This window comes from Typopeltis vanoorti, chromosome 22 (assembly GCF_054136105.1).
Source record: "Typopeltis vanoorti isolate ZY-2024b chromosome 22, IOZ_Tvanoo_1.0, whole genome shotgun sequence".
NCBI lineage: Eukaryota > Metazoa > Arthropoda > Arachnida > Uropygi > Thelyphonidae > Typopeltis > Typopeltis vanoorti.
In genome coordinates this window covers 2,033,728-2,052,151 of record NC_143570.1, presented here as the reverse complement: position 1 = coordinate 2,052,151, position 18,424 = coordinate 2,033,728, and the positions used below count along the sequence as shown (strand labels likewise).

General features: G+C 36.1%; 1 protein-coding gene across 2 annotated transcripts in view; it reads right to left on the bottom strand.

The window, feature by feature from the left end:
* The window catches only part of PIG-S (phosphatidylinositol glycan anchor biosynthesis class S), a 345,368-nt gene that overhangs the window by 110,916 nt on the left and 216,028 nt on the right, over positions 1 to 18,424 (bottom strand). For both annotated transcript variants that reach the window (XM_090411921.1, XM_090411922.1), the window contains exon 10: positions 3,873 to 4,048. In XM_090411921.1, coding sequence (XP_090268047.1) covers positions 3,873 to 4,048 — 176 coding nt within the window. The remainder of the gene's footprint in view (positions 1 to 3,872; positions 4,049 to 18,424) is intronic.

The window sequence follows — 18,424 nt, the reverse complement described above, 5'->3', positions numbered from 1 at the left end:
TTAATGCTGACCCTTGATGCAAGCCAACTGTTACTTGAAAACTTTCTGTCTGTCCCAGACAGGTCCGAACACTTGTCTTCAAATTTCTGTACATTTCCCCGCACCAACCTGACATATTTCTCTGGAACCTTCTTCTCCTTCAGACGCTAGAGTGTCTGAGGGAGAAGAAGACTTCTTGCCTTGGCACTATCGTATGCCTAGTCCAGATCAATAAATGCCAGATGTAGCTCCCTTTGTTTCTCTCGATACTTTTCCATCATCTGCCATAACCCAAAGATAGCATCTGTTGTTGATCTACCAGGAATGAAGCCAAATTGTTCCTTTGCAATCTCCACCTCCTTCCTCAATCTACCATCAAGAACCTTTCTAGGATTTTTATTGTGTGGGACATCAACTTTATTCCTCTGTAATTTTTACAGTATTGTGCTCTCCCTCCATTCCTCCGGTATATTTTCCTGTTGGCAAACTTTCAACAGCAGGTCAATTCCCTCTTCCCCCAGTGCCTTCCATGCCTCCACTGGAATTCTGTCGGGGCCCACCGATTTTCCATTCCTCATCCTCTTCATGGCCTTCGTCACTTCCACTCTACTGATGTTCTGCACCATCCCCTCAGAAGGCTGCCCATCTTCTCTGTGAGTCCTTGCATTTTCCTCATTCAAAAGTGCCTCAAAGTATATTTTCCATCTATTTCTTATGTCCACATCCCTCCATAATACTCTTCCTTCAGCGTCTTTGATCTGCCTCACATGTAAGATGTCCTTTGCCGCGTATTTCTACATTTCACTAGTTGGTAAATTTTTCTCTGTCCTTCCTTTGTTTCTAATTGATCATACAGATCTTGATATGCCATGGCCTTTGCCTGTGCCACAACTCTCTTGGCTTCTTGCTTTCTCTCTTTGTACACCTCACTGTCCTCTTCCACTCTTGACTCATCCCACTTCTGCTTTGCCTTCCTCTTAGCTGCCACTGCCATTTGTACATTATTATTCCACCACCAACCCTCCTCCTGCTCTCTAATCTTTCCAGATGTCTCACCAAGCACCTAGATTGTACAGCTCAGAATTACTTTTGAATTATGTTTCCACCAATCTTGTACACTTTCCAGTCCATCCGAAATCCTCTCTAACACCCTCTCCCTAAAACGATTCCACACACTCTCCTCTTTTAAGCGAAACCACTCGATTCTCTTTATCCCATGGCATCCAGAGGTTCTTATCTTCGATTTTATTTTAAGGTCTGTGCACAGCAGTCGGTGTTGCTGTGCTACTTGATCTGTTGGAATTGCTTTACAATTTGTCACAACCTTAAGATGTTTTCTTCTAGTCAAATTGTAGACAATTTGTGAACTGTTGTTACTATTCCTAAATGTTATCAAATGTTCTTCCCTCTTATAGAAAAACGAGTTCACAATTGCCAGATCAAACGCTACTGCAAAGTCCACAACCCTCTCTCCTTCCTGGTTCATCATTCCCACTCCGTGGCCACCATGCACCCTTTCACAGTCTCTATTCTGTCTCCCTATGTGTCCGTTCAAGTCTCCTCTGACAATCACCATCTCATTTTCTTCCAGTTCCCTCATTTCCTCATCTAACACGTTCCAGAACTCGTCTTTCTCCTCTACTGTACAACCAACTTGCGGGGCATATACACATAATACGACCACCCGCTCTTCTCCAAGACCCAATTTCATTCGCATGATCCTGTCGTTCCCTCTACCCACTTCCAGTACTTCGCCCTTCATTCTGCCACACACCACAATTCCTACACCATTTCTTCCCCCGTTATTTGCTCCAGAATAGAACAATTTATATCCATCTCCCAGTTCCTTTGCCTTTCCCCCCTTCCACCTTATATCCTGCACACATAAAATGTCCAACATAAAATGAATGATAATAAATAAATAAATGTAAAAAGGAGAACAGAAAGGATATTTTACTTCACAATAATACGAGGGTGGTCTGAAAAGTTTTTGGTCAAACTTTTTTTGGTCTCCCTTAAGACTAATATATTTATTCCAGTGATGCTCCAGTGCCTTTATTCCATCCCTGTAGTGGTTCTCAGTAAGATCTGCAAAATATCCTCCCTCTACAGCTGCAATTATCTCTTGATTCAAAGAAAAACGCTGACCAGCGAGGAAGTTTTAGTTTTGGGAAGAGATAGAAGTCAGAGGGAGCCAAATCTGGGGAATAGGGTGGATGGTCCAACAATTCATAGTGCAGATCCTTTAATTTTCCCATTGCCAAAACACCTTTGTGGGCAGGTGCATTGTCCTGATGAAAGATGATTTTTTTCTTCTGCAAACGATAAATGGGGAATATTATTCCAATCTTTTAACCAGACTAGACATTTTTTCATCTAGTCTGGTTAAAAGATTGGAATAATATTCCCCATTTATCGTTTTACCCTTTTCAAGATAATTAATAAACAAAATGCCTTCAGCATCCCAAAACACTGATGCCATGACCTTTCCTGCTGATGGAACCAACTGTCTTCTTTGGCGCTGAACAACCGGCTTCTGTCCACTGTTTTGACTGCTGTTTGGATTCTGGTGTGTGTTGGTGAATCTAAGTCTCATCCATAGTAATAAATCAATTCACAAAATAAGTTTTATTCTTATTAAAATGCTCCAAGCACTGTTCAGAGATTTTCATGTGAGTGAATTTTTGATCTGTTGTGAGCAAGCCGGCACCCATCTTGCGCAAAGCTTTTTCATTTGCAATTCTTCATGCAAAATATATCCTACACATTCTTTTGAAACGCCTATAGTCCTAGCAATTTCATGCACTTTGACTCGCTAGTCATCCAATACCATATTGTGCTCTTGGATGATATTCTTGGACGTCCTTCACGTGAATCATCTTCAAGGTTGGTACAGTCATGTTTAAACTCGGCAGCCCATTTCTTAATTGTCGAAAACAAAGAAGAGTGCCCATAAACTTTTATGAACTTCGAATGAATTTCTTTTGGTGTTAAACCTTATTTTGCAAAAAATTTTATAACCACACAATACTCAATTTTATTCATTTCAAGGGATACAGACAACACTTTTGCTTCAGACAGCTGTATAAAATAAACTACTTGATAGAATGACTTGCAATTTCACGTGGATGCTTATGACAGATGTGCCAACTTAGGGAAAAAAAACTTTCCGATAGTGTTGCATCGCATGGCAACACTATCGGCAAGATTTTTTTTATTAATATATTAATTAGTTCTCGGTCTCGACCATATGGTCGAGGCCGAGAACTTTGCAGACCACCCTCGTAAATCACAAATAATATATAAAGTTCAAGAATTATGATGCTGTTGGAAGTTTTTTCCACGTGATTAGACTATAAATTATATATTTAGTTTAATCCTTTATCCAGTGTAAACAAACAAAGTTTGCTCCCGAAGTATCTTCGGGGTTATGGCAACTCATGGCAAAGGTGGACTCTGATCACTTTCCTTAGTATCCCATAATGCAAAACACATCTCCTTGCATACAAGGAGTCCGCAAGGAGATGTGCTTTGCATTATGGGATACTAAGGAAAGTGTCCCATAGGATACAAAGTAAAGTGCTCAGAACTTAGTCCACCTTTGCCACGAGTTGCCATAGTCCTGAAGATACTTCAAGTGCAAACTTTGTTTGCTTACACTTGGATAAAGGATTAAACTAAATATATAAATTATGATGCTATGCAAACTCTAAATCAATATAATATATTTTCTTGCAGTCTTTAGTCAATAAAATTTGCTACTATTATTTGCTACAAAATTTTGTCTTAACTATAGCCATCTAATGCAAACTTTGCATTTGTTGTCAGTTTTTTTTTTTTTAATATCAAATATCAAAAATATAATAACTACAAAAGTCCTGTGAGATACTTACTGTCTCCGGTAGTCCAATTAATGAATGTAACTGGCTCAAGAAAACTCCCATAACAAGCTGCATGTCTAAATTTAGTACAACAGGGAGAGAACTATTCTCGGATAAAAGTGGAGGATTGTAAATAAGAAATCCACCCCACCGTGGGGAGAGAAAAGCATTTGTTGATAAATGTTCTCCTATAGAAATCAAAAAATGAAGAGGAATATAAGTATCACCAGGACACCTTGAAAGGTGAATTGCATTAAAATACAATTTAAATTATTCAAATATAATAAGTCATTGCTGTCATAGATAATTTAATTTAATTATTTACTTATACTAGTAAATAATTTCAGACTTAGTTGATGCTGAAAGTTGTAGTTACTCATTATTAGTGTGTTCCTTTCAGCTACTGCAAACGAGCCATTTACTGATGTAAGAATATAAACATCACATATAAAGGAATATAAATAAAATATGAAAAGGGAACACTATTGATCAATGGTTTAGCAATTTAAATCAACCTTCTTGTTTAACAACAACATCAATAACTTAAAGATTACTTTGAAGAACTGTTGCTCTTTTTTTAACCATAGCACATTGAAACAGCTATGATAATTATCAAAATTATTTGTAACTAACATTCTTTGATATTTATTTAAACATCATATATATATTTTAATTTTTAAATAAAACATTTATAGAATTTTAAATACTTTTTAAAGTAAAACAGGAACATAGAATGTATAACCAGTGAAGCTCACAGAAATTCTTAAGAGCATGCAAAATACTCGATGCTGTATAGTATTCAGTTAATGTAAATTATACTTGACAAGAAATTATTATATTGCTTTAATCCGTTATCCAAGTGTAAGCAAACAAAGTATGTGAGGGAAGCACCTTCACGACTAAGATGCATACTACTCAGACTGGTTTTGACCTTTACTAAGTTTTCATCAGGGAGCCAGACCCAAAAAAGATACCAAGATTGGATTAATGCAGAAGTCATATATTTTTCATATGCAAGTATCAAAAAAATTGTATCACTTTACTAGGAATAGCAATATACATATCAGAAAAGAAGTGGATTTTGCATTATGTGATACTGACGCAACTGATGTGAAATCAACAGCCTCTATACAAGTAGCCTAGCGCACAAGTAAGGAACTCACGTGCAAACTTTGTTTAGTTACATTTAGGTCAAGGATTAAACCGAAACATAATTTCCTCGCAAGTATACTTTACTTTGTAACTAAATGCAAAAACCTCCTATCAAGGAGATGTGGTAAGTTATTCACTCAAATGGAATGAAGGATTTGATAAAATGCACAGCACATAACCTTACCTGAGCCAGCATCATCATCATCATCAAATTCCTGATATGTACCCTCAGAGTTTACAGTATAATTATGATAGTAATACATGAAAAAGTTACATGATTACTAATTTCCAATCAACAATTTCATTCCAAATTAATCTGTTATCTGTCGAAACTCCAACATTATCAGATCTTATGTTTCTATCTATTAAGGAACTTTTTACTGCATCAATGCATGTACAACTTGGTCTTTCTCTGGGTCTCTTTCCTGCCAACCTGGCAAAGATAACTTGTTTTGCTAATTTTTCCTCTCCTATTCTGTTTAAGTGACCATACCACCTAAGATTAGCTCTATTAACTTATTCCTGAATGCTAACAATGGCAAGTTCTTTTCTAATATCCTCATTTTTAATGTGATACTGCCATCTTGTTCACCCAACTAATCTTTCTCAGTACTTTCATATCTGTGATATCCAGTCTTTGATCAAGTGTTTTATTTCTAATCCAGCCTTCAGATATATAAGTTAAAACTGGTTTGAATATGGTCTTGTATACAGCTAATTTAGTGTTTTGACTAATTTCTCTGTTCCATATAAATTTATTCAGTTGACTTCCTACCATACCAGCTTTGTTGATTCTGTTTTCTATTTCCATATTTAATTTATCATCTTCACTAAAAATCATGCCTAAGTAGCCGAAATGTTTTACTTGTTTAGGTTCTCATACACAATGCAGTTGATATTTTCAATGCTTATGCCTATTTTCATTGTCTTTTGTCTTGTTATTGCTCACCTTTATACCATATCTATTATAACAGTTATTCAATTTAGACCAAGAATCTTGCAGACTTGTATTGGATTTAATCAGAAGGATAACATCTGCATAACGTAAAAAACTAATACCAATTTTGATATCATACTTCCTTCATACTGTGATCCACACAGAAAATGAACAACAGTGGAGATAGTGTGAATCCTTGTCTCACACCGCTTTAACATCAAACTATCTTCCTGTACCTCATTTTGTTGTCTCGCAGCTTAAACAAAGACTGTATTGCTTGATAGAATGTTCCATTTACACCATACAGCTATAGCGTTTTGAAGAGCTTTCCTCTTAGCACCTTGTCATATGCCTTTTCCAGATCTACAAAATTTAAATACAAATCATTGTTATATTCCCAACATTTTTCAACTATTTAGTGAAAATCTAATCCTGACAACCTCTTATCTGGCCTGCATCTAGCTTGTTCTTCACCAAGCTTCCCTTCAACAATTTTTCTTAACTGTATCTCAAGTATACTTTGATATATCTTGCCTGGAACAATCAGTAGGGAAATACCTCTGTAATTCTCATGTTTTATTTCCCTTTTTATGGATAAGTACTAGGAACTTTACTCCAATCGTCCAGAATTCGACCCTCTGACCAAGTCTTCTGAATTATGCAGTGCAGTCACTGTAAAGCTTTTATAAATCCATACTTGATAATTTCTGGTTGAATTTCTTCCACTCCAGCTGCCTTTCCACATTTCAAGCTTTTGATGACTTTTTTCTACTTCTAGTAATGATATGTATTCCTGACTGCATTTCAGTTTGGAGTTTTCTACCACTATGCTGACACTGCTTGTTTCATTTAGCAATCTTTCAAAGTAATTACTCCAAATATCTAAAGTACTCTTCCCTGCATTTCTAAGATTTTTACAATAGCCTCCAAAATATCTTGCAACCTTCTTGATATTTATATTCTATCTTCTTACCAAAGTCTTCCCATGACTTTTGTTTAGCTAGTTTTATACAGTGCTCTGCTTACTTACATTTTTCTCTGTATTCTCTAAGAGCACAAGCCGACTTACTTGCCAGAAACTTGTGATATGCTTTCTTCTTTTCCTTGACTGCCTCTTTAACATGTTGAGTGCCATGGGGGAGGGGTCGTCAAGTCTGATCCCAGATGCCACTCTCTGTAAACTACTTTATTCAATAGGTAAATGAGGAATTTTGATTTTTTGATACTTTTTGTGACAAACTTTTTATCAAAAAAAAAATCCTCAAATATCGCTCTAGTTATCTCTTAGTTGGTGTCCTGAAAGAAGTAGTACTTCCGTATGCCAACTATGAATTATCTCATATTGCCCCTTTTTATGGTTCTACTTATCACTAAGTATTATTTCACTGTGGCAGCTTGGGCAAACTAGTTTACTTACAGAGTGTAGATTCAGTATAGATACAAGATATTTTTGCAAAGTATTTTTTTCTTTTGCAAAATTTTTTTTGAGAGATATTTTTGTGAAGAAAAACCCACCCTATGTGTCGAGGAATGTTTCAAGAAATATCATGCATAACAATATTAATATATACCTTGTTTTTTTTTGCTATTAGAAAACTTTTAGTTTAAAATGACAAAGTTTTTTATTTTCTGAATAAATCCATTTTATTTAAGATTTGTTTCATTTCCCACCGCCATCAAGGCTTCGAATGGACTTTCCACAGATGCCCAATACGTACAGTTAGCATGTATTTTCTACGAGAACAATCATAGTTGGCATCATAGATCATCCAGGCCACTATGAGATAACTCGTAGTGGACATTCAGTAGCAGACTGCGAACTATGAGTTAAATCATAGTTGGCAGTCAATGTGTTAACTTCCATAGTCTACAATGGAGTTCTGATTTTTCTGTTCTTACAGACAACCTCACCACATGCCTCTCTGGCTGAATTAATCAACGTTTTCTTCAGGGTTTGCCAATAAATGTCCAAGGTTTGTTTCTTGGTTTCAAACTCTCATTTTTTTCTCAAATGATGTTTGTGTGTATGAGTCTACAGTTCACATCTGAAAGCTGCTTAACTTTGCTTATTTTAAAACTTTCATACACTCTCTTCTTCTCGATGTGAAATTCAATTTTATTCTGGTTAAAACTAAATAGTGATAACATTCTATTTCAAATCTTCTGTATACTCTTGTCCTGAGCCAGTGTGAAAGCATCACTATCAATTATAAGATAGTCAATGAGACTTTTCTTGCATCTTCTTGTCCATGTGAATTTGTGCACATATTTATGTTAGAGCATGGTGTTAGTAATAACTAATCCATGTCCTGAACAAAAATTCAGCAGGCACTTACCGTTATTATTAGCTTTGGTCTTTTTCTTCAAATTTTCCAAAACCATTTATATATGCCTTATCCGAACAACCTGTAGCATAAAATATGAATACTATATGACAGTACCACATTACTTACACTTTTTTAGTAGAATCATCAAGCAGTCGCCTGTATGGACTTTCTACATCAAATATCTTCTCTGCTTGTGTAAAAAAAGTTGAGGACAAGTTTCTAAAGAATTCTTCCCATTGAAATCTAATTTGCACTACTTTCTAGGATTTATAAATTTTCAAAGTATCATTTCACACCTTCTTATGCTACTCTCATACTGTTCTAGAATTTGAACCCATTTTTATAATGAACTATTTTTCTGGGAATTAACTCATAAGCTTTTATGTTTGCACTAAGTTTCAGATCTTACAAATGTTCTCAAAAATAATATCATTATCAGTTAAACATAATGCAGACTTATTATCAAGGGCATCTTCAGTATGACTTTCAAATTAAATAAGAGAGAAACTGGTAGATTATTATTATTATTAAGAGAGACCTCCAGGGAATCAGAGACTCATTGAGGGAGGCCAAATACTATACATACCAGCTATCATACTTATTCTTGAATTCACTTACACTGCTTGCACTCACAACATCCAATGGCAATCCATTCCAATCATGCACCACCCTCTGAGAGAAATATCTAGCCCTCACCCCTTCTAAGCAGCCTTCATTCTCAGCTTCTAAGGATGACCTCTTGCTTTTCCCTATGCTCCATAAATTGAAAAATTCCATCAATTGAAATACTGTATGATCCTTTTAGAAGTTTGTAAGTCTCAATCATAATCATATCACTACTCTTTCTCCTGTTTGCTAGTGTCTGCAGTCTACAAATTCTCAATCTGTCTTCATAATCAGTATTCCACAATTCTGATTTCATTTTTAATACTCTCCTTTATACTCTTTCCAGTATATCAGAATCACAATGGAAACCAGGAGACCAGACCTGCACACAATAGCCAAGGGAGCGAGGTCTTATCAAGGCCTTGTAAAGAGGCAAAATTACATCCTTATCTTTACAAGCGAACGTTCGTTTCAGCATTGCAATTATCCTTTGAGTTGTATTTGCAATCTTTGCCACATTGTCCCTGAACTACAACTTCCTATCTACTAACACTATAAGATCCCTAGCCTCATCAGTTTCTTCTAGCATAATCCTACCAATATAATACAACACTAGATATCTAATCATGCCGAAGTGAATGACTTTACATTTACTGACACTGAACAGGCATGTATTTTCCCATGCCCACTATTACAGCCTATTCATTCTGCAAGAACTGCATATCAGCAGCATTCCTGATTACCCTACCTATCTTTGCATCATCAGCAAATAGCTGTATGTCGCTTGTCAAATCCTTCCCAATATCATTAATGTACAGATTAAATAATAGTGGACTAAGCACTGATCCTTGTGGTACATCACTTGTTACCTTAAATCTTTCAGACTCGCATCTTCCATATACCACTATTTGATATCTGTCAGTCAGCCATCCTCTTATCCATGCTAATATTCTATAACCCAAACCCATTTTCTCCAATTTATGCAACAGTATACATGCTGTATTCTGTCAAATGCCTTAGCAAAATCCAAAAGTATCCTGGTGTATCTATTCCCCTTTCTTGTTTGATGGTAACATTGTTATAGAATGCAATAGAGAGCAAGCTGCTAAAACATGACCTTCCATTAGTAAACCCATGTTGTTCATTGCAAAGCAGAGATTCTCTGTCAACCCATTTCTGAATACGAGCCCTAACCATTTTTTCAAAATCCACACCACCACTCCTGAGATACTAACTGGTCAATAGTTGGATACACCAGTCTTTACAAAACCCTTGTGCAGTGGAATTACCATAGATTCCTTCCATTCCTGCGAAATCTTCCCTGTTCTGAGTATGAGGTGTATTAAACATATTAAACAGCCTAGTCAAAAGAATAGCCAGTTCAGCTGAACATAGCACACATGCTGATATCCCATCAGTCCCTATTTCTGAATTTTTATTCAATGTGTGAAACAGCTCTAATACCACGTCCTCATACACCTGTGTTTCTTCATCCAGTGAAGAAACCATTGTTGAATCCAGATTCAACAATGAAATGCACAATGTGCACATATGTGTTGTAGTGCCATGGTCTAAGTACAATTAAAGGTGTAGTAAAAATAACTTTAAGATATTTAAAAAAATTAATTAAAATAAAATTAATTCTGGATCTTGTAAAGAACTATTTCCCACAAGAGGGATAACTTAAGCCCATCATTTCTATTTAGATCCAGTTGATGTAGCAAAGTTTCACAACTTTCTTTGTGTAGATGTTCTAAAAGATTATTACTTTTATGGAGAACCTTAATTTTTACTTTAAAGGATTCAGTGCCTAGTGGTGAACTGACAAATCATCCCAATTATTTCTGTATGTTCTGCAAGTCCTGATTCTTCTGGGTGAGTGAACTTAACATAGTCTAAATGTTCATCATGCTGCATGGCTAAAATATAATAATCCATGCTGACAAGGAATTTGATACACTTCAGGGTGAATCAAAGGTGGAAACTTATTTTTAGCTGAGCCTAGCAAAGTAGATATTGTGTGATAGCGATACAGAAGTGGTTCATCATGTCACCATTCCTTATGTTAAAAGTGTCTTGGAAGATATAACCAAACTGCTTAGATATGTTGGCCTACAAGTGTCCTTTCATCCCATCAACAAGATATCTACTTTAAATTATACATATTTGGTCATTCACATGTTGTGGAACATAGCCAAAACGTTTATTTCAGACGAAGAAGAGGTACAGACAGAACTTCCTCAAATTGCTATAACACTATCGCAGAATGGTTTTCCTACAAACATCATCAAGTTCCTTTATAAAAACAACCTCCAACAACAAGGAACAGTCACCCAGTACGCTTCGACAGTAGTCATTCCTTATGTAGATTCAGTCTCTTCAAGATTAGCGAGAATGTTAAAATCTCACAACATCAGAGTGGTATTTAAGCCTACCACTACCATCAGATAAGTATTAAGATCTTCTAAAGACAATGTACCATTTTTCAAATATTCAGGTGTTTATAGAATTACATGTATGTGTGGCCTTTCATATATTGGGCAAACTTCAAGAAGCCTGGAAATCAGACAGAAGGAGCATGTTGGGGATGTCAATCACAACAGGACAGTCTCCTCAAGCTTGGCACATCACTTTACAACTTCCAACCATGCAATTGACTGGAAGAATAGCTCCATGCTGTATTTGGATGATGATTACGGTTACAGAATTTTCAAGGAGGTGGCAGTGGTATTAAGAACGGGTCACAACCTCAACAGAAATGAGGGTGCCATACTGAAAGATATATGGAAAAACTTAATCGACTCACTCAGTTTAACAGAACTACAATACGCAAAAAACCATGTAACACGTGTGCATACAACACGTATCCATGATACTGACCGAAGCTTCTCAACACATGCATGCATAGTTTCAAACTTTGCTAACTGCCTAACAGTTAGCAACGTTTCTGTATTCTCTCATATTTTTTGTGTGTACCGTTCAGCCTTGACAAAGCTAGACAGTCGCTAGCGAAACTAGTAGGCAGGATTATATTAATAAAGTACCTATGGTCTCATAACCATACAAAAAGTCTCGCTTTTAAGTATTTTATGACCAAATATGTATAATTTAAAGTAGATATCTTGTTGATGGAATGAAAGGACACTTGTAGGCCAACATATCTAAGCAGTTTGGTTATATCTTCCAAGACACTTTTAACATAAGGAATGGTGACATGATGAACCACTTCTGTATCACTATCACACAATGAGAGGCAGACAACAGGGAACTCAATAATAATCAATTATCTTGTTGACATAAAATTCAGTACAGGCATTAGTAAGGAAGATGGACTTGATGTAATTTATTTCTTGAGAGAGCAGCAATATTTCAGTGGAGAGAGAGAGAGAGTGTTAACCAGATTTTTGAAAATTACCATCATCATCAAATACCTGCCACACATCCTCAAGGGGTGTACAGGATATGATAGTACTAGATGAAAAATTTACATCATTACTAACTTCCTATCTAAAATTTTCTTCCAAATCAGTCTGTTAGGGAGTGTTTAAAGGTCAAAGCTGAATAACTGAGAGGAAACCTCCACACAGCCCTTAAAGGAATGCAGAGAACAGACCAGAGCTTCTAACCTAATGGTGTCCAATCCTCACCTTCTCGTGGTGCACCCTGTTAGATATCTACCTGGATACTGAACGAACGAGTATGCGCTGCCAATTTGGGATTTAGTTGACCAAATTGTATTCTTATTGGCTTAAACCAAAATATAAAATGATGGTACAACATTTTGAAAATTATGATGGTGTGACAGAGGATGAATATAAAGTCCAGTATGTGCATTCTTTCTAAAAACTGAGAAATGAAGGTTACCATCTTGGTTGATGAAGTAATAAGATCTAAAAAAGGCAATCTGATTGTTCTCTTCTAACTCAAGAGTGAAGTGGATATGATGGTGAAAAGTGTTGATCTTATTCATGAACTCTTGTAGATCTGTAGGGACTCATGCCAAATCATGAAAACATCAACATATCTGTACCATAAGGACAGTTAAGCAAGAATGCTATTCAGTATCCATTGTTCAAACCATTCCATTAAATAGTTAGCTAGTATGGATGAAAGAGGACTACATATTGATGTATTCTCAATTTGTTGGTAAACTTTATTTTACCATGTGAAGTAGCCACAGTGAATGACAAAGTTAAATAGACTGACAATCAGCTGGAAAGTCTTGTTTGAGGAAGTTAAGTGATTGGTCAAAAGAAACATTTGTGAATAAGGACACAATATCTAGGCTAAAAATAAATCACCCAGGTAAAGATGAAGATTGCATATCTTTGAAATGAGAACTATTTTTGATAAATGAAGAAGACTTTCCTATGAATTCCAAAAGCAATTTAGAAAGGTATTTAGCAATTCTATAATATGGAGAGCCAATGTAGTCCACCACAGGACATAATGGGATATATTCTTTATTATATATGGAATTTTGGAAGTACATATAAACAAGGAGAATGCCTATGATAGCACTTGATGCCAATAAAATATTTATGCAGTTAAATCAGTATTATGTTTAAATGATTGTCATATCTTATGTTCAAATTTGTCAAGTAATATCATCATCATCAAATTCTTGACACATGCCATCAGGAAGTGCACAAAATCTACTCTATAATATAAAATGATAAGCTTTTTTTGTAACGTTTTTGTGTCATGATTTTTGTCAAGTTATTTGAAACGTTTTGAAACTCAGGGGCTACCCAGAGTCCCCCTGGTACTACATAATATGTTTTTATTACTAACATCCAAATAAACAATTTTCATCCAAATTAATCTGTCATTTGTCAGGGCTGTTAGATCATATATATCATCATCATCAAATTCCTGCCATGTACCCTCAAGGGAGTGTACAGGATATGATGGTATTACATGAAAAATTTACATCATTACTAACTTCCTATCTACAATTTTCCTCCAAATCAATCTGTTACTTGTCAAGACTCCAACATTATCCGATCTTATATTTCTATCGTCTAAAGCATTTTGTACCATATCAATCCACTAATATCTTGGTCTTCCTGTTGGTCGTTTTCCTGCCAACCTGGCAGAGAACACTTGTTTTGCTAATCTTTCCTCGCCCATTCTGTTGAAGTGACCGTACCACCTGAGATTAGCTCAATCCTGGATGCTGACAATGTCAAGTTCTTTCTTAATATCCTCGTTTTTAATATGATATTGTAATTAATGCCATCTGTTCACACCTCTAATCTTTCTCAAGACTCTCCTATCTGCAGACTCTAGTCTTTGGTCAAGTGTTTTACTTCTGAACCAGCTCTCAGATCCATAAGTTAAAACTGGTTTGAAAACTGTCTTGTATACAGCTAATTTAGTGTTCCGACTAATTTCTCTCTTGTTCCATATGAATTTATTCAATTCACTTCCCACCATACCAGCTTTGCTGATTCTGTTGTCTATTTCAATATTTAATTTACCATCTTCACTAAAAATCGTGCCTAAGTAGCTGAAATGTTTTACTTGTTCCACAAGTTCTCCATTCACAACACAGTTGACATTTTCAATGATTCTGCCTATTTTCATTGTCTTTGTCTTTTTATTGCTGATCTTCATACCATATCTATTACAACAGCTATTCAATTTAGTCAGATAATCTTGCAGACTTGTAGCAGATTTATTTAGAAGTATAACATCATCCGCATAAAGCAAAGAGCTGACATTAACATCTCCAATTTCGATATCATTTTTAATACCACTTTCCTTCATAATGTGATCCATATAGATAATGAATAACAGAGGGGATAATGTACATCCTTGTCTCACACCAGATTTAACATTAAACCATCTTCCTGTACTTCCTTCAATTCTAACTGCTGACTTACAACTCAAATAAAGACTAAGTATTGCTCGATATAATGCCCCATTGACACCATATAACTGCAGTGTATTGAATAGCTTCTCTCTTGGCACCTTGTCATATGCCTTCTCCAAATCGACAAAACTTAAATACGGATCTTTGTTATATTCCCATTCTTTCTCGACTATTTGTCGTAAAGTGAATATGTGATCCTGACAGCCTCTATTTTTGGCCTGAATCCAGCTTGTTCTTCACCAAGCTTTTCTTCCACAATTCTTCTCAACCGTTTCTAAAGTATACTTGCATAGATCTTGCCAGGAACATTCAGTAGGGAAATACCTCTGTAATTCTCAAATTCAGTTTTATTTCCCTTTTTATATATGGGTACTATGAGAGCTCTACTCCAATCATTGGGAATTCGTCCCTCTGTTCAGGTATTCTGTACTATGCAGTGCAGCCACTGTAAGACTCTTATACCACCATACTTCAGCATTTCTGGTCGAATATCATCTACTCCAGCTGCCTTTCCACATTTCAAGCCTTTGATGGCTTTTTCTACTTCAAGTATGGATATGTATTCCTGACTGCATGCCTGGTGACTGTTTTTTTTATCACTGTGCTGTCATCACTGCTTGTTTCATTTAGCAGTTTTTCAAAGTAATTACTCCATACTTCAAGGATATCTTTTTCTCCCATTTTTATGTCACCTTTATCATCTCTAACTCCTTTTACAGCACTCTTTCTTCCATTCCTAAGCTTCTTCACAACAACCTCCAGAATATTTTGCCACCTTCTTGATATTTATTTTCTATATTTTTGCCAAAGTCCTCCCATGACTTTTGTTTAGCTAGTTTTACACAGTGTTTGGCATTCTTGCATTTGTCTCTGTATTCTCTAAGAGCACAATTTGACTTATTTGACAGGAACTTCTTGATATGCTTTCTTCTTTTCCTTCACTGCCTCTTTAACTTCCTGTGTCCACCAGGGAGTTCTGATTTTTTTATCCTTGCAGACAACTTCACCACATGCCTCTCTGGCAGAATCAATCAATGTTTTCTTCAGAGTTTGCCACTGAATCTCCAAGGTTTGATTCCTGTTCTCAAACTCTTTCATTTTTTCTTTAACACGTTCGCTGCCACGCTACTTCGGCATGGTCTGTTCCCCTACGCCGAGCAATTTCACTTCTTCAAGGTCAGTACGATAATCTTGTTACCGGAGGTAAGCATCCTACGAATATACTCGTAGTTGGCTTGTACAGAGCATATATGGTCTATGAGAATACACAGTTTTGATGCTAGCCCCAACAAGCCAAGCATTTTCACTTCTTCAAGGTTACTACAATAATCTCGTTCCCGACGGTAAGCATCATACGAGTATACTCGTAGCTGGCTTGTGAAGCAGGTTTACCCACTACGAGTATACTTGTAGTTGGCAGCGAACGTGTTAATAATCTTTGTGTATTTTAGTCTATAGTTCACATCTGAGAGCTGCTCAACTTTTATTCTCTTTAAAACTTTCTTACATGTTATTCTTTTCAATATGAAATTCAATTTTATCCTGCTCAAGACTAAATAGTGATCACTTCCAATTTCAAATCCTCTGTACACTCAGGTGTCCTGCACCAGGGAGAAAACATCACTATCAACAATAACATAGTCAATGAGACTTTTCTTATTCCTAGCCTCTTCTCTCCATGTGAATTTGTGCACATTTTTATGTTGGAACATGGTGTTAGTAATAACCAGTCCATGTGCTGAGCAGAAATCCAACAGATATTTGACATTATTATTAGCTTTGTTCTTTTCTCCAAATTTTCCCAAAATATTTTTGTATTTTTCACAATCATTTCCTACTCTGCTATTTAGATCCCCAACAAGGACCAACTTTTCCTTTTTCATTGTGTCAGTTGCTTTTTCTAAAGCTTTAAAAAATTCCCCCATTTCTACCTTAGTAGAACCTTCTGTGGGACCATAGGTACAAATAAGTCTCATTTTCCAGTTCCCCATTCTCATATTTGCCCACATTACTCTACTTGAGAGACTGACTGCCATTCAAGAAGATTAGCCTCGTATTTTGTGTTGAATACTATGGCTACTCCTTCTTTTCCTTGATTGTCATTTACTGAATATAACATTTTGTATTTATTGCTCAGAAAGATCTCACCAGTTTTGGTCTTTTTTGTTTTAGTCACTCCTATTATGTCCATCTGGTACTTATCTAATTCCTCTCCTAGCTCCATTTCTTTGCCATTCAGACTTCTTACGTTGATAGTACCGTTCTTTAACTCTGGTGATGTCAAGTTGGGGGTGTGTTTTCAGATTTGTTCCAGTAGCTGACTTTTCGCTGTTCGTCCTGGTTCCCTGGCAAAAACAACGGGGGCCTTGTTTAACCAGACGACGCCCCAGCCGGCATGAAATTTTGTCATGTTGTACCATCATTTTTTATTTTGGTTTAACCAATAAGAATACAATTTGGTCGGCTAAATCCCAAATTGCCAGCCCATCCTCGTTCATTCAGTATCCAAGTGGATACCCAACAGGGTGCACCACGAGAAGGTGAGGATTGGACATTAGGTCAGAAGCCCTGGTCGGTTCTCTGCATTCCTTCAATTGCTCATTTACAGCTTAAATATAGACTATATGTTGTGTTTTCAAAATCTTTTCTCTCAGTACCTTGTGATAAGCCTTTCCAGATGTATGAAACTTAAATGTAGATCCTTGTTATATTACGATTTCTCAAACTATTCGTCTGAAAGTGAAAATGGGATCTGAGAACCCATTTCTGGTCTGAATCTAGCTTGTGTTTCTTCAGGTTTCACAAACCAGCCAGAAGAACACATGCAATTAATGCACATATACTGATCTCATAGCCTTAGGTGCTTCAGCCATACACTCCACATAGCCCTATAGTCTGTGTCCTAATTAACACATTAGAAATATTGAAGAATTTTTATACTTAATTGTCTATTTTATTATGTGAAAGGTTGTTGCATAAACAGAGAATATAGGAATGAAATATGAACTATAAATTAAACAACAGTGTTCCAAGGACTGATCCCTGGGACACACTATGGGTATCAGAAAGTGGTATATAGGAGAAGTGAATCTGCCCGATTTAATTAAGGTGACCAGTAGTATACCCGAGGGATCAGTCCTTAGATCACTGTTGTTTCATTTATGCATTAATGCTATTGGGGAGGGACTGACAGGAGATCTTTATCTGTTTGGTGATGATGCAAAGATAGGCGTGGCAATCAGATGTTACTGATATATAGCATTTACAGGGTGATTTGAATAAGCTGCAAGTGTGGACAAATGATAATGATTGTGAATTCAATGTTAGTAATCGTAAAGCAATGCACTTTGGTGTGATGTGATATTCCACAGAATATTATACTGGTGGGATTATGTTTAATGAGGGTATAGATCCTGAAGTCATGGACTGTTGAAGTTCAAAGATCACATAATAAAAATTGCAAATGCAACTCAGAAGATAATTGCAATGTTGAAACAACATTGACATGTAAGGATATGGAAGTCATTTTGCCTCTTTATAAGGCCTTGATATGACACCTGGATTACTGTGTAAGATTTGGTCTACTGGATTCAAAAGGGATCAAGAAGAATTAAAAAGATGATATTGGGATTATGGAATGCAGGAGTAGATGATATTCGACCAG